This window comes from Pithys albifrons, chromosome 6 (assembly GCF_047495875.1).
Source record: "Pithys albifrons albifrons isolate INPA30051 chromosome 6, PitAlb_v1, whole genome shotgun sequence".
NCBI classification, from domain to species: Eukaryota; Metazoa; Chordata; class Aves; order Passeriformes; family Thamnophilidae; genus Pithys; species Pithys albifrons.
The window spans coordinates 29,889,368-29,912,038 of record NC_092463.1 but is presented as its reverse complement, the minus strand read 5'-3'; the positions used below and the strand labels follow the sequence as shown (position 1 = coordinate 29,912,038).

General features: G+C 37.0%; 1 protein-coding gene across 2 annotated transcripts in view; it reads right to left on the bottom strand.

The window, feature by feature from the left end:
• Positions 1 to 21,869, bottom strand: part of NOVA1 (NOVA alternative splicing regulator 1) — a 140,135-nt gene extending 118,266 nt beyond the window's left edge. The window contains exons 1-2 of one of the 2 annotated variants that reach the window (XM_071558013.1): positions 21,243 to 21,869; positions 19,242 to 19,385 (exon numbers count right to left, since the gene is read on the bottom strand). In XM_071558013.1, the coding sequence (XP_071414114.1) occupies positions 19,242 to 19,385; positions 21,243 to 21,378 (280 nt within the window). In that variant the 5' untranslated portion in view covers positions 21,379 to 21,869. The remainder of the gene's footprint in view (positions 1 to 19,241; positions 19,386 to 21,242) is intronic. The other variant, XM_071558012.1, reaches the window with a different exon arrangement.
• Positions 21,870 to 22,671: the final 802 nt, after the last annotated feature.

Below are 22,671 nucleotides of genomic sequence, written 5' to 3'. Positions count from 1 at the left end.
ATCACCATTAAATTTTATCTGGGACACTCATCATCTTTCCCTTGTTTTGATTTCCAAATGTTCTCAATTAGTGTTTGTATTGAAAATACGAATGAAAAAGGCATCATAATGGGTAAAATATACTATTCTGAAATTAAAATAATAAAAGGAGCAAATTCAATAAAGAAAGATCTTTCCTCAGTGTGTCTTCCCAATGTTCAGCCGTTCACATTATAGCAGTATGTTTATCACACAAGGCAGTCACACTCTGCAGAAAGCTACTACCATTGTGATCTTTCATGATCATCTCAATGAATATTGTTTTGGAACATAATTCCTTCCTATCCACATAAAAATTTTCTACCAAATGGAAAGCAAAAAAAAAAAAATAAGGGAAGAAATAACAAAAGTGAGGACAGACTGTCTGAAGTCAAAAAATCCTCCCACTGCCCTAATTGGACTTAATGCATATTGAAGCATATCACACAATGATAACTCACTGGAAGTTGCATAAATTCAGACCCGATTTTAATTCTAAATGAACCTAATATTCCCAAAGACAGGTGAAAAGTCCTTCAGAAATAGCAGGAGAGAAGGAAGAAGGGATGAGGAAGGCATTAAAAACTGTAGTATCACAATTACCAAAAATACAGCAGCTCATCTTAGGACCGAACTGAAGACAAACTTTTTTAAAAAATCGACTCATTATAGCCCTTGCATAAAACAATAAAGTTCAAAGGCCACTGAACAAACATACACAGAATTATAACCAAGAAAACAAGAGCATAAGATGCCCCCTATGTGCAATGGGGTAAAGCTCTCAACGGACTAGCAGCTTTATTTCAGGAAGTAAAATGTTGAGTTTTGCATGATACTATGGAATGATGAAGAAAAAAAATGAGTAAAAGAAAGGATAAATAGAGAGCATTATTTTGATAAGATTTCTAGAAAAACTTACAATACAGTTACAATATCTAAAGGTAGTCCTTCTCCACATTAATTAAAAAAATACGGTTTTTTTAAAATTGAATTAAGAACTTTAGAAATATTTATTTTTTAAAGTACCATCTATCATAACTATCACTTAAAAATCTTTTAAATTCAGGCAAGATTAAATGACAGTCACAGAACCACTGCACTATCTTGGTATATAATTATTCTGACTGTTTATTAAAAACTAAAAATTAATAACTATTAAAACCACATGCTGCACATACATAGATAGCAACTGGAAAGTTTTTATTGATTTTGTAGTTTCTTCAAAATAAACAAAGCCAGTCCTCTAACTTTTTATTCCATCTGACACAAATTTTCATGACAAAATACACCAAACTAATTCTGTAAAACTTAATTTAGAAAAATATACTATAATGATACTATTTCATGATTATAAATTTTCATACAATATCATACAACCACATATATGTGGTATTTACATATAGCATACAGATCACATTGTTACATGAAGTTAATTCCAAAACTGTTCTCATCTCCTAAACAATAACTGGAGACCTAAATTCCTTGGGACAGAGTTTTTGTCCTATATCTCTACATAAGACAGGATATGGGAAACGTATGGGGTTCCTATGTAATCAGTCAAGACAATCTTCTTCAGGAAGCAGTAAGGGATCAGGCTGTTGGCAAAAAAATCTAAAACATAATCTCACATTGCAAATATTGTAAGGGAATCTTGAACTGTAAAAGTGGTCTTAACATCACTCATGACACAAATCTGTAAGAACTTAGAACTGCCAAATTTTGTTATACAGAAGAGCATCTACACTTAGTAACCCCTCAGTTACAATTAGAGATTAACACCATTCCTCTATCAAGACAGCAATTCTTGTCAGTATTTCAGTGTGACATATGCTTCTCTTATTCAACTACACAGAGGAATTTAAAGACTGCCAAAAACTACACCTAAGGTCACTCAAAGTTTAAGTTGACTAAATCAAAGTTTAAATTTTTTTAAAAATTACTGACCTCTACAAAATGTATTAACAAAAGCTACTTGAAAGCATGAAAGGTCTTTTATTTAGAAAAAAATAGATAATTCTTATATCTAAAATATAGAACTAGTCTAAAAACTAAACCTGTTCACAGCTTTAACAAACCAAAAGTCATCACAGGCCCAGAGCAATCAATGTCCCTATATTCCATATCTCCTTTCACAAAATATCCTGATGTTGCATAGATTTCTTGAGACTCCAGTTTAGAAGTTGGTAATTTTTCACAAATCTTTAGCCAAGGAGTTTAGAGATCAAGCAGCTGAGCATGGCTTAAATAAAGTGCTTTCTCATTCCAGGTCTATTTTCTTGTCCCTTTTCTAGGAATCATCATGAATCTGTAATTCAGGCAAACTGTGAATTTCAGAGTGGGTCACACCAAAAATATAACCATTGTGAACATGAAAGAACAGGCAAAGGATATTGAAATGACAAGAAAGTCATAACACAACTCTAGAACAAAAAGGTATGCTGTATATAACACATCAATCACCCCACTACATTTATGAGTGCACTGATCTCTGAAATGACCTAATTATTACATTTGCACAGGAATTCAACACTCATTCAAAACAAAAAGGTCTGTCCCTTTTTTATAAAGATTACTGTGGATGATGTTCCAAGCTCGATTTTAAAATGTGATGAGACTGAGGTAGAGGAAGAGCTATTTCATCCCATGAAGTATTTTCAAACAGGACTGCTTTGATTTCTTGCCTGACTTTGCAAAACCACTGTAATAAATCTAAACACACATCCCACACACTCCACGTTGCCAAGAAGCGGCAACAGTGAGTCTCCAAACAACAATCACCCAGAGGCTACAGAGTAGCCACAATCAACGACAGTAAAAGAGCTGAAGGAGAAACACTCTTAAAACAGAGGGCTAGTAAACACTCCTCACCGATCTGTTCACACGCAACTATGGTAGCATCTAGTTACACAGCCTTTCCACGTGCAAAGGAGATTAACAAAAGAAAATTAACGGTTTTCCACGACTCTACTTCTAAATTTCATTGTTTTAGTTTAGGCTGTGGAGGGGGAAGGCAATTGGTTACCTTTTCAACATGCAACTTTTTATTACAATTAAAAAACAAAACAAAAAACAAAACAAACAAACAAAAAAACAAACACCAAAAAAATCGACCACAAAAAAAAAAAACAACCCAAAAGAAAAACAGCCTAAAAATGGCTGAGGAGCATACAGAATATGAATAAAATGAATGAAAATATAAGAAATTATAACCACAACAACAATTGCATGCAAATTAGCAGAAAGTATGATTGGTTTAAAGGTAATGATGAACTGTCTACAATACTGTTTAATTTCAACATAGTTTTCATTACCAACCAAACTGACTACAACTCAAACATTAATTTATGAACTTGATCAGATATTCATGTGACACCATGTTTGGAATCACTTGACTCTTAAATCAGAACTGCTCAAAGCTAAAAAAGTAAGCTTTACTCTAATGGGTTTTCGGTTGTTTTTTTTTTGTTTTGGTTTTTTTGTGAAAGGAACCGTGCATACTTTCAAAAATAAAGGAGACTGAGTGAACAGCAAATATCGGTACTAATGGAACTGCACAATTTCAGAAGTTTGTATTTGTCTTAAAAAGACCTTCCATAGACTTACATTATGAATGATAGCTACCTGTAATAAGCTGGAATTGAATTTAATGACTCAAGAGTCATGCATGAGTATTGTGTTCCATTAATAGTTTTGTCAAAACAGGACAGCAGTTCTTTTCATTAACTAAATTTTATTTATTTTACAAAAGAAAAAGAAATGTCCCCTATGCTATAAACCCCTTGCCTTAGTGCTGGCTTGTTTCAAGTCTCATACAAACAGGCACTGAGCTCCTAGGGCACATTTTCCTTTGTCACCTTCATCCTATTTCGTTTAGGACACGTCTTCAGAGAGCAAAGAGGTTTCAGAGTCTTTCCACTGCATTTCTCTTGTGGAAGGGCTTGGAACTGGCAGCATCACCTCAGTTTTGGGGCCAGTGGAAAGCACTAAGAGTAATGATTAGGAGATTTTATGGGTTTGTCTGGAAGGACAGCAGAGAAATGGAATGAGGTCCTTTCCACATCTACTTTCTAACATTTCACTTGCATTTGTTTCTCACTTTTGCCTTCTATACTACATTCCTTTTGCATACTCGACCTAAAAGCACACTAACAATGTGCTTTGCAAGAGAAAACAGATGAAGACCTAACCAGCACCCAAAGCTGTAAATTCAATTAATTTTTGTAACTCTTAGTAGTGACTGCCAGTTTATAAGGACAAAATTGAGTGAAGTTTTGGGTGTGTCCCTCACCCTCTCTACATTTTTAGAAAGGCAAAATATTTACACAACACAAAAAAATTAATAATCCTTATGGTGGGCTCCCCCTGGCTAGCAGATAAGTCCACAAAGCTGTTCACTCACTCCTCTTAATATACTAACAGCAAACCAAAAGAAATCATGGGTCAAGATAAAAACATTTTAATAAGGAAAATAGGAAGAAAATAAAAGTCCACAAAAATGCTACCCAAAAGGACCTGGGGTTACTGTGCAGTGTGCACAGGTGGCCAAGAAGGCCAATGGCATGCAGACTTGCAACAGTGTGGCCAGCAGGACTAGTGCAGTGATCATCCCCTGTGCTCAACACTGGTGAGGGCACACCTCAAATCCTGTTTTGTGCCCCTCACTACAGATAAGACATTGAGGTGCTGGAGTGTGTCCAGGGATGGGCAGCCAAGCTGGTGAAGGGTCTGGAGTACAGGTCTCATGGAGAATGGCTGAGGGTACTGGAGATTTTTGGCCTGGAGAAGAGGAGGCTCAGGGAAAACCTCACTGATCTACAACTACCTGAAAGGAGGTTGTAGTGAGGTGGGCATTGGTCTCTTCTCACAGGTAATAACTGACAGGACAAGAGGAAATGGCCTCAAGTTGTGCCAGGGGAGGTTTAGATTAGGTTTTAGGAAAGATTTCTTCATGGAAAGTGTTTTAAAGCATTGGAACAGGCTGCCCAAGGAAGTGAAACCACCATCCCTTGAAGTGTTCTAACCATCCCTCCATACCATTATTAAAAACAGTCTTAGAATTCTGAAGTAGTTAGAAACACCTAAAATATTATGGAGGAACACACACTAGTCAAAGACTCCATTAAGAATACAGCATCTTATAACAGTTTTAATTTATCAGAAGCATCCTTTTGCAAAGAAAAAGGCCTGCCACCATTACCTACAGGTTCATGAGAGTGAGTATAACAGAATTAACAGCTCTCAGCTGTAAAATTACTAATTCCAGTAATACAGTACATTAAACATGCCATTTGAGATATATGCCAACTTAAACTACCACATATGGCATACTATCTAATTATCACAGTTTGTGTTTTCATATGCAGAACTGTTCTAGTTTTTAAACAAAGTGTCAAAATGCAATTTTATCTGAAAACAGAAAATGTTATCATTTTATAATACCAGGAGATCAATACTGTATTTTAACATGCAGTGCATCACAAGTAAAAAAAAAAAAGTGATGAAATACATGGGAATAAGTCCCTGTTTTGGAAATGCTTTTACCTGTCCGTTTTAGAAATGCTTTTAATTGTCCTATTATTACTATATTTAGGTGTAAAATTGATTTTAATAAGAATCTTTCTGAAAGATGGTATTTTAAATTCTTATTCTTCCTTTCAAGCCTTTAATTCACCTATTGGCGTACTAAGTCTCAACTGACAATGGACAAACAAAACAGTCAAGTTAGTCATCTTCCCAGTTTTGCATACAATTAAAAAATACTGTGAAATAGCACGTGTGCAGACATCAGTTGCAGTCAAGACAAGCAGCACTTGTGTTCCTTGTTTATATGCAATTTGACCTCACTCAGAACAATCTCTATTGCAGAATCATACATTCTAATTGCAGTTTAGTACAAATCATGCCCCAAAATATTTGATTTCAGATTCCCCAGCTGGTGCTTCATGACACTTCAGCTGTTCAGATGGATTTTTATTTTAATGTTTCTTTGCACAAATAAGCAAAGAGCTCACACATAATTACCATGAAATGTTACATAATCTTAATCTCTTCTTTTCCAAGTCAAACAGGACCATGTATTTTTAGACAATAAAATCAAAATATTCCAACAGCTAACACCTTAGTAAGTAAATAACTATGTAGCAGCTATTTCAAATACTTTTGTTTCTTGTGCAAGATTATAAAATAAAAGTGGAAATATGCTACTCAGTCATTGAATGCATTTTTCATTGTCTCCCTTAGTTCTGACAAATTTTAGTTGGAATTTTTGATTATTTCAACAGAAAATAGGTAATACAAAAATACTTTTGAACATACTGTCTTACTCTAAAAAGCCCCCCATACATAACCTTATAAATATGAGAGTACTTATACATGCAAGAGTTTCTGAGAATTAATTTTCAGAAATTTTACCCGTACCTTTTAGCATTTCAGATTAGAATCTTACAGAACCCTTCCAAGGAATTGTTTAGATAATTTTTGATAATTCAGTCAGTTTCATACTTTTTCATAAATTCTGATTTCTTTCAAAACTAAAATCAAGCAAGTGCATCAAAACAAAACAAAAAATTTTTGCTTGCAACAAGTGCAATTATTTGCATATGGAAGGCGTTTCTAGTAAATGTTTAGTTTGTAGAAGATTTGTAACAATCTGAATTATATCTGATATTTCTCTTTTAAAATGAACTTTTTAGCAAGACTGGCGTACATTAACATAAAGCCAGCACTTTTCTATATGGAATTATGGAAAAGATTTACAAATATATTAAAAAGCCAGTCTATAAATAAAGATGCAGACCACAAAGATCAGAATCTATTTATACATAAAGATCAGAAAATCTGGCCACATTTTTAAACAGTCAAAGGATTGGATAATTACAAAAAATATATTGATTATACACACTAGTTTTTTATCACTTGACCTGCTTCTAGTGTTAATAAAGGGATGCATTTCTGCATTAAAATTTTAAAGGAACTTGTAAACCAATGTAGTTTTTCTTACAAAGAGACTTTGAACTAAAAGAAAAGACTATAAAACTCTTACTCCAAAAGAGGGGAAAATGTATATTTGGCAAGTTCATGCTGATAATCTGTGTAATACGCCTATTTTTCATAAAAATCTATTTATAACTGAAAATGCACCCTACATGATCCTCACCAAAGCACATGCATTATTCCTGCATCCATCATTTACTTGACTACAATAAAATTGAATATAGAAAGATTTCTCCAAATACAGATTCAAACAGTTCTATCCAGCTGTGAAAAGTTCAATTACAATTATTTGCAAGGCTAGAAAATGGTGAGAACACATCCCTTCTCAGAGGAAAAGGCAGTAATAAATGTTAACTACCATAGACAAACACCAGGAGGAAAAACAAACAAACAAAACATCAAAAAATCCACATTCCTTCGCTAGAAAAAGGAATGTCCCTAGAAAGACAGAAGCCTTTTACCAAAAGGCCTAAATTAGACTATTAGACTTTTTTTTTTACTATACACTTCTAATAATCTATGCCTACGTATGCACACACTAGTACAGGACTATGTAGACTGGAGGTGCATTCCACCTTGCATAAATTCAGTACTTACCTGAATTTAATGGTTACATACAGAAACAGCTGGTAATTTTACTGCCTTTGTGCAAGTGTTTCCACTCACTCTCATGGGAGGCAGTGGCGAATTGGAAAGAAATTATTATTTTCAGTCCTTATGCTAAGGAGGCAAGAAAGAATTTGTATTTCCTTTTGCTGAAGGTAATAGAACATCAGTAGTGGAAAGATGGAAAAGATGGAAGAACTGTATCTCACTACATATATTAAGAGTTTGGAGAACTGCAGAAATGTTCACCTCTAGTGGAATATTTGTCCTCAGGCAAAATAAAGAATGGGAAACAATTCATCAGGCTTTGATTGCATCCAAACATCTTCACCCTGTCTAAAGCTGGAAGTTTTACTTATCTGAAGTCATCTGTGATGGTTATATTTTGCTGGCAGAATTCCTATTCTGAACATGAAGTATAAAAGTGGAAGTAAAAAAGTTTCATGTTACACTGCTTATGAAATAAACTACTCATTTTCCAGCAGTTAGACTGCTAAACTACTACTGAGATTCAGAATTTAAAGATTTGTAGCAGGGAAAACTTAGCATTCTAAAAATAGCTTGAAAACAAATTGATATTAAATACTTGTTCAGACTGAATCACCAGCTTTTTTCCAAATAAGTGGCACACACATAGTATATTTTTTTTTTATTAAATACATCTTTATAACCATCTTCAGCACTTGTAAGATGGACAGTCCAGCAAGATTCTTGTATTTCCCCACAGGAAGAAGAATATTGTAGGGGTGATCCCAGACTTTAAAACAGATGACGCAATTTATTTCTGTCTAGGAGAAACAACTACACAGGAATCAATATGAAAACCACCTTTTGGATTTGAGTAAAGGAGAAAGAAATGGGGGAAGTGATAACCCCCTTAGAATCTAGCAATTATGTATTATCTGAAAACTACTGCACTCTAAAGAGATTAACACAACAGAACCTGCTTAGAGTGAAACTTTAAAAATTATTCAGTGTAGAAAATAAAAAATCTTCTCAAATTTCCTAAGGGATACTGGTCTTTCCCTCAACATAGAGACTTACCTACAAGGATTCCAGGATATCTATGGATACATACAATACCTGTGTCTTTTCAAATTGGGATCACTTCACATGAAGTATGCCATCATTCTCCTTTGGTTTGCCAATAAACTGAATTATAATTCAGTAGATAATTACTAATAGCACTATTTCCTCTAAATCAGCATTGCAACATCATACCTCTTTCTAGACCTACTGAAGTAGTTCATTCTACAAATATTCAATTTATATTAGTTCCCAAAATACTTTCAGTTTTAAGCACATTTCACTTAAATATCACATGAACACCCTCAGCTTATCCACACCTCTCAGGTAAGCATACCTTACAACATGAAAACCTCATAACGCAAAATCAGTCCTACAAATATATACTAATTTACATCAAAACTCCTATATGCTTTTTTAGAATCTTTAACAGGGAAAAAAAAATCCAAATTAAGTCACTTACATGTTTGTTAGTACCAAAAGCATTAAGATTACCTATTCTGAACTCCTATGCATTAACATTTCACAGGAAAAAATATCCATGCATTATCTTAGGAGACCATTTAACTACATGCATAATTTTTGAAAAAGTTCATCAAATCTTAATTGAAGTAGAAATAATGCAACCCTTACTAAATTTTCATCACTTCTGAAAGTTTGTATTGGGAGAAACGAGGCACCCAAAATGCAATTAGACAACCTATTGCAAAGCCAAACTCTTAAAGGAAAATAAATAACAAAAATCATCAGAGAACCAGTACAAGGCTGCCAAAACCTACAAGCAGAGACTTCTTTACAAACAAAACACACAGAATCTTGCACAAGAAGAAACTTCACAGGTTCCTGCACTAGTCAACACTGAAAGCATGGTAGTCCTTCACACACTATATTAGTCCATTGAAAAAGGACAAAAAAGTGAATAAACAATGAGAAGTTTATTTTTCCTTATTCTAAGCATATGCACACGTGTTGGAGTAGGGAAATAACAAGGCACTTTTCAGCTATGGATGACTAAAGTTTGTGTCCTTCTCACGTCTGCACCAATGAAATCAGAAAGTGCTAAGCTAATAAAGCGTGAAGGACAGAACTGAACTACTTCTGAACATCAAAACTCACATTCTTCCAAACAGTAAGTACTATCAAAAACATGAGCCATTTGAAAAGATAACAGAGAAGCAGAAGAATCCTGTTATTAATCAAAGTACCATTAAAAAGACCTGAAATAAAAAATTAATAGTTATAAATATATTGTTTAATTCAAACACTGACCTTTCTACCAGTATCCACTCTATGTCTCCTCGACTAGATAGTTATAAAACATTTGCATAAACTGAGGGGCTTTTGTTTTTCAAAGGTACAGGAAACCTAAAGGAGGACAAATATAGCTGCCCATTTAATTGATTTTCTCATCAATAGCATGCAAGACTCAATTTCTGAGACCAGCAATTACACACAGATTCTGCATATCCTCAAAAATCTTCTAGTGCTCTGACTTAAAATCCAAGGAACCATTTTTTTTTCCTTCTAAATTCTATCTATTCAAGGAAAGAATTGTTTTTCTAGCTATTTGGGATCAATGAATCACAAAAAAATTATTCCTCTAATGTATTATGCTGGCACTTACTAGAACAGCTAGTCATAGATGTAGATCCATACAGAACTAGACAGTTTGTAAAAGTAAAAAGTATGTATTTTACTATTGTTAAAAGTAGTGCAAATACTAGATGAGCACTTGGCATCACTGACATAAATGAAACCACAAACTTATATCCCTTAAAAAGAATCTTTGTGGAGTTATTTTTTTTCTCTTTTGAGCATTTTGCTACGCTGGAAATTACATGCTGCTTAACAGAGAGTAATCTCAACAAAAACTGACAGACTTTGGTCTGCTGCACTGCACAGTAAAAGACTCAGGAATTAGAAAGTGATATATGGAGTTCCTAGGAAACACAAATTTTACTTTAGACTAACAGAGTCGCCAAGTGTTCATCTAATACAGTAAGTAGAAGACATATAAAAATGAAGTGTGCAAACACATGCAAGGCAGAAAACAAACCTCATACATATTCTACATCTAACACTTGCAATAAATCACTTTTATAAAGCTTTAAGACATCCAGCAGCAGCATTTCATTGCAGACCTTTGAGAAATCAGCACAGACAGAATGCCGGAAGAGCCTCTCTTGTTCCACAGAAGTTTTCTTCAAATCCAGGTCAAGAAACTACTAGAAAGCCACCTATTCTTTTTTGTTTTGTTTGTGGTTTGTTTTGGGTTTTTTTTAGTGTTCCTCAGGAAGGTTGTTGGTAGACTGCCAGATTATAAAAAACATAAATACGCTATAACTCCAGCTCAATACTGCTGCCAAAACAGTATCTGCAGCAGCACCTGAACTGTTGCTGCTGCTACTAGTACTATACTCTACCGTACCTGCACTCTGGCATTTCCTAACACCAAATTACAGATGGGGACAAGATGCAAATGTCTGTTAGATAAATCTCCAACTTCAGCATATGGCCCAATTAGTCTCTCCTCCCCCTTCCCTCATAGCCATGACATTCCACAGCCCAACTCTTTGGGAATATGCTCTGATATAGTTTTAATTTCATAAGAACACTGGATTCTCAACAAAGGAAACTGAATGGGCACATGCCATTTCCTACTTTTCCAGTGCATGATCTAATATAAATATTTTCAATAACTTATGATATAAAGACTGCACCATTGTATACTCAGTAAAATATTTGTAATTTTTCATGTACAATTTGAAATCCAGAGTTTAGAATGCACTAGATGACAAATTGCTGCTGCACCTGATTATCTGGTTCTCTACAGAGAGTCTTCTTACCCATATTGCCAATGAAGAATCTAAATGGGACTAAAGTCACTACTTGAAAATAAAAAGGACATACAAATCTTACAAGAGTTCTGGAGGTGTGCTCTATGGTTCTCGATTCAAGCAAACAGGTGCCACTCTATGAAGTGGTGAAAAATAGTACAAATGTGTGAAGCTCTTTAGGTGGGAAATTACAAGAGAGTTAAATGGCACTGAGCAAGGCACAAAAAGTGCTTTTAAAATAGAAAGAAGGGAACATGCAGAGAACCTCAGTATCTAATTTAATTAATGATTGAGAATGCAAAGGCTCCAACTGGTGAAACATTAGCAGCAGCCATGAATTTCACTGTAGTTCTGTATAACAAGTAATCTTACCTGAATGATTCTCAAAAAAATGTCAACACATCGATTGTATTTTTCATCTGATCCTGTCAATGCTGAGATGACAGGCCCTGCAGGATGCAGTGAGAGATCAATGATGAAAAACAGATGTTTAGTCTTTTCACAATCAAACCTACAAGACCAGGTAAATATGATATTTTCTCCGAGATTCATGCTTCTTTATATCCAAAAAATGCTAATGATACTACTTTTGTGCACGTAAGTTGAGAAGGGTATCTCTTCCTCACTTACAAGACGTCTGATCCCAGGTCAACCATATCACCAAAGTTTAACTTTAAATCTGGTCCCTAATATACTGCTCTTTCCACTGCTATCTGATCACATAGCTAGTTATTTACATCAGCTACATAAACATATGTTTTCCAGCCTTCCACAAAGGAAACTTAATTTAGTCCATGAATTATGAGGAACACTTAAACCTTACACAAAATTTGCTACAATTCACAAGTCAAGAAGAACAATAACTCAAGCAAAGAGTGATAAATTCATACTCAAAGGTTACAAATGCATGTTAGCACTTTACAGTTGGGAGCCAACTTCCACAAACATGTCTCCAAAGACTGCCTTAAACTGACATTTCAATCAGATCACTTAAGTTCTTGCAAAGGAGTTTCAATGCTTGGCTATCATCCAAAACAGTACACCTAACATTAAGTAAACCCCAATCAGATTCACCTATAACTAGTTATCAAAAATGTTAAACTGAAAACAAGTTAATACGGGAGGATGGGAATTTATACAGTCATTATTTTAGTACGTATTAATTACTGTATCTACCAAACACAGGGAAAATTTAAAGCAGAGTATCCTGACAATCCTTTCTCTATGTATATAATAAAATATAAGCAATGCAATTGATCTTTATAATGCCATGTATAATCACAAATTGGGATGCAGATACCCCTAAAATCAAAACAAAAGTAGGATGGAATAGAATTATACAAGTCTATAATGTAACACTTACAAGATCTCTAGGTTAAAGTACAGGTTGATATTTCCCTTGAGAGATGGAAAATAGCCCTGAATACCACGATGAACGTAAAGGAACCTGATAGTTTCCTAAAGCCATGTCATGCAGTCAGAATAAAGATGGAAGTATATCTACAGTAAATTAATAGCCTTGCACATGCACAGCACACTAATTTATTCTGCGTGCTAAATAGCAAATTCCAATTTTACAGATTGCCATGCTACTAGAAATCTTTGAAAAAATCACAAGACTGAGCTAGATAGAACAGGCACCAAGCATTCCCCACAACAGAACATACTACAACTGCACTAGAACTTCATACCACACACAATATAAATCTTTTCATTTATAGACAATTGTGTTTGTTGTCAGAACAAACACAAATATTTTTGTTAAATCCATTATAATGGTGACATTTCATAAACATGTTTATCAGCTTCATTACTAGACAGATAGATTTGATAAGCAAGCATAATGTATTCCAGTTTTCAATTGAAGTACATTAAGAATTTTATGCTAGTGTCAAAGAGATCCAGATACAAAACCAAAAGGCCTACCTAGAAACATGGCCACGAGTGAGAGTCAGAAAAGCAGCCCTTCAATTTCTAATATGTATTGCGTTTTATACCATGACACTGCAGGCTCTGAGGGTCAGAATAATTAAGATCAACAGCAGCTGCAGTGCAACGTGAGAAGCACACTGCCACAGCTCTCACCAGTCCAGCCCAATTACCTGCAGCATTCCAACACTGGACAACTGACAACCATCATACTCCTCACCAAGTCATTAACTCCCACTGGCTTACTGATAAATGTTAAGAAATAAACCAACTTGTCTAAGAAAGACTGCACAGCTGACTGCACCTGCTGCAGGATTCAACAATGAGTCTCAGAGATGTGTGGCAGTTAAATCTTTATAGTTGTTGCTTAACTATATGCTAGAGCTGTGTCCAAAGACAGAGACAGCAATCGGGCACAAGCCCTCTTCACGAATCGCTCTATGTTCCATTTCTAAAGGCCAGTCTGACAAATTCACTAAATCCAACACTTTCTTTCCTGGGCAAAAAGTACTGATCATTGATGAAATAAATTCTGTGGTCATCTACTGAGGACAATATCTAAGTTAATGCAATTAATTAAAGAACAAAGAAGATCAAAGACTATTTGAAAAGATACTGCTTGCCACAGGTTGCACCATTAAGACAAGGGAACACGTGTTTTGTTTACTGCACAAGGGAGAAGAGGAAAATAATTAAGATATTCAGACATTCTCTGTCTATATTTTTTTAATATTAGCACCAAGACCTATGCTCTGCCAGAGATCCATTAAAATTTAGATCTATCTGAAAAATACCTCTGAAGTATTGTTTGGAAATTTTAAACTTCATAAAAGTGCAAAATTAAAATCTTATTTAATTTTCCTTAAATGAATAATTGCTTTACAGAAATCCTGACTTTATCAAAAAACAATGCTGTTATTAGAAGCCCCTTCATGTACCTAAACTTTATAATCTACTGAAAATAGTTTGGTTTTCAATTATATCCCAACCTAGGCAAAAGTAATCACAATGAAAATTTGAAAACTTAAAAATGACATTTCCATCATAACAGCTGTCCTTAATCTGTTCTTTATTTTGCCAACTAAGTGCACATATAGTTAGTCTGTATCATTTATTAACACTAGGCTAACCATTCCAAATTTGTCACAAGTTGTTATAAACCTTTCTATACAAGACAAAGACACAACACTTCCTTGCAAAACAAAGCCCTTTACTATGTCAAAGTTATTTCACTCATTAACATGAAGAAATCTCTACATGTGGAAAAAAATCAGTGCAAAATTTCTACTTGAACTTCTGCTCAAAATTTCTCTAAGCCTACCAAATGAGAAGCTGCTAATGATAGTACACTGGGCAAGTTGGATATGTAACAGTCTCAAGATCCTACCAAGTTACATATTCTATTTCAGCTTCCTTTCAAATGTAAAATACTAAGGATCTGCTGGCTAACAAGCTAACTTTTTTATTCTGTTCCAGTAACCAAGCAACAGACAACTGTCCAACTGAGAATTATCTCTCTGAACAGCTGGCAATCAACACATGGGGGTTTGGTGCTTGGACTTTTTTTTATAGTAGTAAAAAGATCAGTGATTCCAGTAATTACTTTACAAATCTACACAGCTCTAGATTTCACCTCTGAAGTCTCTACCCTTTTAGTAATTTCCTCAGACCCATTATCCCTGAAGTTACTCATGTAAGTAAATGTTTAAAATAGAATCTGAAAATCTTAGATATATACTTATGTAGTCTTCGATTAGCTAATGTCAACACTTCAGAAAAAAATAAAATAGAAGCATCAAGAATAAAAATGAGAAGTACGACAAACCCCTTCATGAAACCATGACAACAGACAGCTAATAACTAAAGTCATTCTCACTGCTAACTCCATTACTCTTTTCTCTTCCCTAGCTGAAAAAACAGTATTTACTTGAACATTATTTCAAGTGTTGATTTTTAAAACATACTTTTCCCTACTAGATTAACATGACAATCTCTTTATTATATAAAGGAAATCATAACAGTGAACAAAGCTTGATATATGATACCTTTTTCCTTCCTAGGAGTCTATAAGAGTAATGAAGCTACAAGCTTATTAATTATAAATTCCTGTTAAGTTGTGTTATTTACACATTCAATGTATTTGAAAGGTTTTTAAGAGTTAGAACAGACTTTTCAGAATGACACTGGCACAAAGATTAGCTAGACTATCTCCCATATTCAAGAATGATTCAAAAAACCCCTGATATTTAAACAGAAAACATCTCAAATATAAATCATTTTGCAAATCATAACACAGCCACACAACACTTTACACACTACCTAAGATGGGAGAGTAAACTCCTACCTTTTATATTCTCTAAACATTTTTATCTCTACTGATTAGGAATCTGCTATAAGAACAACACAATATATTTCTAAAAGCAGTAAATCTTATCCTCATTTAATTATGCTTTTATTAATCTCTATTCTTGACATGATCTTATTTCAGTACATGTATGGCTTCATATTTCAATAAATTGAAAAACACTGACCAAGCTCAAATTCACTCAAGCACCAAGTTCAGACCATGCAAGATCCTGTTGCAAAATAAACAACGTGATGCGACGTAACATTTTGTGCATGTGTGTGCATATGGGAGAGACTGGGGCAGGAACGCAGAGAGAGCGCATGAGAGAAAGAAAGCGAGGGCGTATGCCAGCATTCGCAATGGAAAAATATACATATGTCCCAAGTAGTTTTCAGCTCAACAGTCACTATAATGCAGAATGGAGAAACAGATAAGACAATGACAATTTCATACAACAGAAATAATCTTTTTCTAGATTATTCAAAATAAAACCACACATTAAAATAGCTTCACAGAATAGCCACTTTATTTACGAAGTTTGCTAAATCTGTATTTAAAATTTTGACCAAAACCTACTAGTCAATAAACACCATACCTCTCTGCAGAAAGGTTCAGTACCATTTAGTTTAAAAGTAGGGCATATTTTGCCATTTTAACTTCATTTCTGCTAATCTTGGGGGACAAGCCTGAACAAAAAACAATCTAGGCACAATATCCAAAGTCAAATTGCAGGAGTCCAAACAATTAGAGGAAGTCAGCTGGTAACCTGCAAAGAGAACAGCAAATTGTGTACTCAAAAAATAAGACTGTAGTGGACAGTAATGAATTTATATACTGCTTCCTATTTTGTAAACTAAAATGTTCAGTGCAAAGCTGGTTTTCCTTCAATTTCTTGCAATTAGAGCTGTCATATAATTCTTCAGTTATTATGTCACCTTTTGATGCACAAAAATAATTCCAACAAATCACTCTGCATACTGAAGTCCTATATCACAGAGGGAAAGAAAAAACACTATTAGATCATGGGAACTACTCGCAATTTCTGTATTATCACCAACTTCCTCCTTTCCAAACAGGAACTTACTCACTTTTCTAAAACTTTTTGGAAATACAGAAAAGTTTCACATAAGCTTCAGCAACAGAACATTCCATAGCAAAATATATATTAAACACATTTGTAGTCACAAGCAGAGATAAGGACAAAGTAACACCTATTAGGAAAATAGAATAATTGTTTAAGAAACTTTGTAAGTAAAATAAACCACATCTTCATCTTAGCTATTTCACAAGGTTTGTATTCCCTAATGCTATATGAGCAAGACAGTCTGGAAGAAACCCAAAAGCCATCAGCCCAGGGAATGCCAGGACCTCCGAAAATGCCATGGGCTTGTGATCAGACGCAAACAGAAAGACTAATGAGAGCGAGCCATGCTGGAATCCATTCCCCATCCCTGCTCCATGCTTTAGCAGGCATCGGTCACCAACTTCCTTAAAACACTCACTTACTATACAACGCAATGTGGCTGCAAATTCAAGGCAGACTGCATGAAGTCAAACTCGAACTTCATTTGCACCTGTTACGGTGAAAATGCTTGAGCCTTCCTGCCCCAGTTATTTATTTTATTGCTACTGATCTGAAGGAAGAATATGTCACAAATGTTTTTCTCATGTTAATCTAGCTTGCTAATTTTTATTTTTCAAAGGTTCCTCTGCTACTACTGCTGTATCTTTACAATTTCTTACAGACACAAAAAAAAAAAATGTAATTCTGACTTAATCAGAAAACAAAAGAACTATACTAGAACACTGAACAAAAGATCTAATCTTTGGAGCGTCCTTTCCAAGTGAGTGTAAATAAACTGTAGTAAAATGAAAAGGCTCATAATTTGGTATTTGGAATATTCTTCATAAACACCAATTTTCTGTAACATCCTTGCATATCTGATACCCCCTCATGTATAATGCAGAAAATACATTTCATTTTCATCCATTGACAGTGAATTTAATTTACTATTGCAGTTCTTTATCCCGATTATGTTATTAATTCTGCAATCAGGCTCTTTAGAATGCTTTCATTTCTTCCAAGAATTTTCACAATTCTACACTGATTTTTTTTCCACCCTAACATACCTTTCAAAAGAAAGGACTATTTCTGCCAGCTGTATATATTAAAAAAATATATATAGTAAAAAAGATAAAAGCCTCAAAGGCAACAAGCACCAGTTCATAAGTTGTAACTTTCAACAGGAAAAAAGATCTACATATAGCTCTTCAACCTCTGACATTTAAGCATTATAAACTACATTCATTAAGGAGATGTACAACAGGTGCATTAAAAATTTCCACATCAACAATCATCTTTGTAAATAGACCACAATCTCTCTGTTAATAAAAAATTATCCACTTCTGCCTGACACTAAAGTTTGAGGGCAGGAACGCTAAATGATCCTAACTTAGTTTTCGGTTTACATCTATACATCTTCACTATTGTGTAAAATTCAGTCATCTTGTTAAAGTAAATCAAACACAAAGCAGCTCTTATTTTTCCAACAGAAAAAAAAAGTCAGTATCAGCTAGTCAACTCAATTCAAAATCACCAGTTACTCTTCAAGATAACAAAATCAAAACACAAAAATATCATCTATATTATTATTTTACGTCAGTTTTTTAAAAGTCCTCTAGAACAAAGTTCAATTACAGAATATTAATTTGGTCATCTTTAGGAAAAAAAAAGATTAATCAATTGCAGAAAATAAAATCTTATCTATCATTATGTAAGACTCCCTTTTCAGAAATATTATAAAGGGGAAATGCTAAATCAGACATTTACTGCTGTTATACTCTAATATGGAAAACTTCTTTCTTCTGCATTAATACAGCTAATATAAAATACTAATTTCTTTATTCATCCAAAGTATTTCACTTTTATAATAGAGTTTTCTTCCACCACCATGATAAACATAATATAAAGAATATCTAAAGATCAGCACTTGTCCTCTTTACTTCACTCCAGAGCCAGTGAACAAAGCAGTGAAGAAGAAAGAAGGTACATAATGGATTTTAAGTAAATGGCCCATTCTTTAAGAGGCGGCCTTTCATTTTTACTCATTGTAGCTTAATTGTCATTATAATGTCTGGAAACTTCAAACGAACAATTATTTTTACACCACCTGTCACACTGGTTCCTTAAAGCTACATTTTATTTTTTTAATAAAAATAAAGCAACAACTGATAATGAAAATAATCTTTCACAGAAACATTGTAAGCATCTTTAACCTTATTTCAAGCAGTTAGTGCCAAGTCCATTCCATACACAAAAACAGAGAGAACATTTATATTCACTGTTGCACTTGGTAACATACTTTTCTGAGACGTAATGCTTCCTGCTGCTCTGGAAGCTTAGTAGTCAACATATGAAGCACGCTGACATGTACATACATCCCTTGGGACTTAAAAATAAAGAATTGACTAAGTTTTGCACCTACCTGGGTAAAAATCTTTGGATTTAGACAACTTGATGGTGGCCCCAGTCTCTTTCTGCAACTGAACAATTGTCTGTCCTCCCTTCCCAATTATAGATCCAGCAGCATAACTAGGTATGAGGACCTTTAGAAAATACTGGCCATCCTCTGAAAAATTGAGATATGCATGGTTAATGTGGCTTATAAATGCTCATTTTTTTCTCCCCAAACCCACAAATAAACAAAAGGCTACATCTTTAAACTCCTCCATTAATTCATGCATTTACATTTAACCAGTTGCATCATTCTACAAGACATGTTTAAACTATATGTTTGACCTTTTAAAATATGTACATTTATTCTAAGCAATATAAGTAATACACATAGATCCCCTAAATCAGTAAAGAACAAGAAGAAAATAATCCGTATCATATTTCGAAAGTAGATTTTTTTTCCCCAGTGGTAACCACAGCATGCAGAAATTATCAGACCATTTAAAAAAAATTGCCTGCACAAAAACGTGGATACTGACAACTACAATCTCACTTGAAAATACTGCAAAAGAAATGACAAAACCAAAAAGGAATGAATTGTGAATTCTAATAGGCTATTTGTTTGCCATTAGCAAACACATGAGAACAGCAATTAGCTATTGCCTGCATTTTTCTTAAGTGAGCAAAACGACTACTCTGCTACCAAATAACCCACCCAAAATGTGGGGGTTTATTCCAAGCATTTCAACCACCGCCAAGAAAACAACTCAACATGGTGCGGATGGAATCACTTGCCCAAGTAATCCTGATGTATTCCTTTAGCACTTCTTAAGCGACAATGATCTCTTTTAAGCTCATTAATTAAAGGACACTAAGAAGAATTTTTCCCAATTGATCAAAACCCTAAGACACTTATTTTAAATACACTTAAAAGGTGACGAGATAGACAATACCAGTCCTCTATCCACCACTAGCGTTAAAGCACACAATCGAAACAGGAAAAAATATATAGAATGAATGGAGAAGAGAAAGAAACTCCACAATTGCCAGTGCCCCCACCGCACTGCTAAATCCAGTTACACTGAAGTCTGAGAACCTTTTCGTAACTGGCTCTGAAGAATTGTAAGGCAATGAGGGGTACATTGGCTCCCCAGACTTGGGCTCTCCCCAGTATTTAAGGCAACATCCCATTGGCATGGATACAAAGTACAATACCATGAATCCTGTTTAATAAAGTTGTGGGTTTAAGGGGTTTTTTTAGCCCTCAGAAGAAGGGCCCATCTCACTTCACCTTACTTCTCTGAGACTAAAAGCATCTCAAGAAGTGCCTGTGTGAGACAGTGATGCCCACCCGTATTACCATAGCTGGGGAATAATGTACTATGTACAATCGGACCGCTGCACTCAACATTGGGCAAATGAATTCACCTCTGCCTCGGTGCATTGTTATGACGACTCCAGTGCAAATGGATAAAGGAGATGCTGGTCCCGTTATAACTCATCTCCTCCAGGAAGAACAGGGTGTTAACTAGCGAGTCCCCGCAGCCGAGGAGCGACTCCCCCCCGCCACCAACCAGCCCTCGCCCCCGGCTTGGCAAGGCAAACCACACGCCGTGTACGCGCTGACAATGGAAGTGAGGCCAAGGAGGAGGAAAACGCACGACAAGGCTGAAATTCAACTTGCGACTCCGAGGATGTAGAAGGAGGGAAGAGCGTTTGCCGTCTCCCTCTGGCTGCTCTTTATTTTCGCCCATCGTTAAACGGGCGAGGGACGATAGCTGGGCTGCGGGAGCCCCTTGTGCTCCCTCCTCGACTCGGTAGGGTCACGGCTGTGCAGCCCCAGCGTGGATATTAAATAAAAAGACTGGTAGATGCTGAAAACCGACGCCATTTTGATGAATGATAACATTAGAGAAATGGGAATCTTCAGGGGGGTGGGGGAGGAAGGAGAGGCAGGCAGGCAGGTAGGGAAGCGGAGAGGTGGGTGGGTTGGCGGGGGGGGAGGGAGGGAGGTGACAGAGGATATACCCACCGCCCGTGTTGGTCCTCTTAGTGCTGCCGGCTTCGGGGGGGGCTTCAAGCGGTCTTTTCCGGGAGTCCGGCGGGTCCAGGTCTATGGGAACCCCGGTGTGGGTCCCGTTCTGCTGGATGGGAGCTGCCGCCATCATGTTTGCTGCTGCTCGGAGGAGAATTGTCTCTTCCCTTCTGTGGTGGGGGGGAGGAGGGGGGGCAGGGAGGGAAGGGGGGAGGAGGAGGAGGAGGAGGAGGAGGAAGGGGGAGGAGGAGGAGGAGGAGGAGGAGGAGGGGAGGGGGCTCGTCCCGTTCTCTTGTCCTTTTCGAAAATGTAGAGCTAAGATCGGGATTGTCGAGGATGCTGCGCGCCTTGTTTATCTGGCACCCGGGGGGAGGGAAGGGAAAGGAGGGAGGGAAGCGGGCAGGACTGGGCTGGAGGAGCAGCTGCAGTGCAGTGTCAGGAGGAGATGAGAAGGGAGACAGGGGAACAAGGGGGGCGAAAGGGAGAAAGGGGGAGAGGAGAGGAGGAGGGGAAAGAGTGAAAAGAGTGAGACAGGAGGAGGAGAGGACAGAGTAAGTGGGAGAAGAGAGGAGGGGAGAGAGTGAGTGGGAGAGGAGGGGAGAGAGAACGAGTGAGACTGAATCGGCGGGAAGGGAGGGAGGGAGGTAGGGAGGGGGAGAAGGAGGGAGCAAGCAGTGTAAATGGTGGGCGAGGGAGAGTGGGAGATGATTCACGCTGTTTCTGAGCCCCCTTCCGCCCCTGCCCGCCCTAGTACAGCGCTTGACGCTGCGGCTCAGCTGCCCGCCGCTCCCGCTCTCCCTCACTGTCGGACTCGCGTGCACGGGGGTGGAGAGGGGGATCGCTGCCCGTGTGGTGCGGCGCTGCTTCGATCTCGCCCCAGCACCGCGGGCGGCTGGCTGGCTGGCTGGCTGGCCGGGGGTTGGGGCCACCACCCTTGGCTACACCGCAAAAACCCGAAAGGCAGGAGAGGTTAGCACCGTGGGAGGGGGTGCAAGAACGGGGATGGAAGGGGGGGCTGATAGGGGAGTGGTGTGAGTGTGTGATAAAAAAGAAGGACGGAGCTTCCTCCAAAGACAGGCAGGAGATCTGACCAATCGGGACAAAAGAGAGCGAGGCAGGGATTGGAGCATATCGCCAATCCCGGGTCGCGACTGGAGGAATGGTTGTGGAGGGGCGGGGGCGCTTTAACCTCTGCGGCGGGGGCGGTGGCTGGGCGGGCGTGTGTGGGGGCTGGCTGCTGCCCCGGGAGGGTCCCCGCCGTGATGCGGCGTCACCTGGGTTACACACTGCGCCCTGCAGGCTCGCAGCTGCGTGGGAGGACGGCTGAGCTGGCCCGACGAGGCGGTGGGATAGGGGGAACTCGTCCTCGCTGAGGTTGGCTGCACTACTCGCTCGGCGCGACCCGACCCGGTCGGTGTGGCCGCGG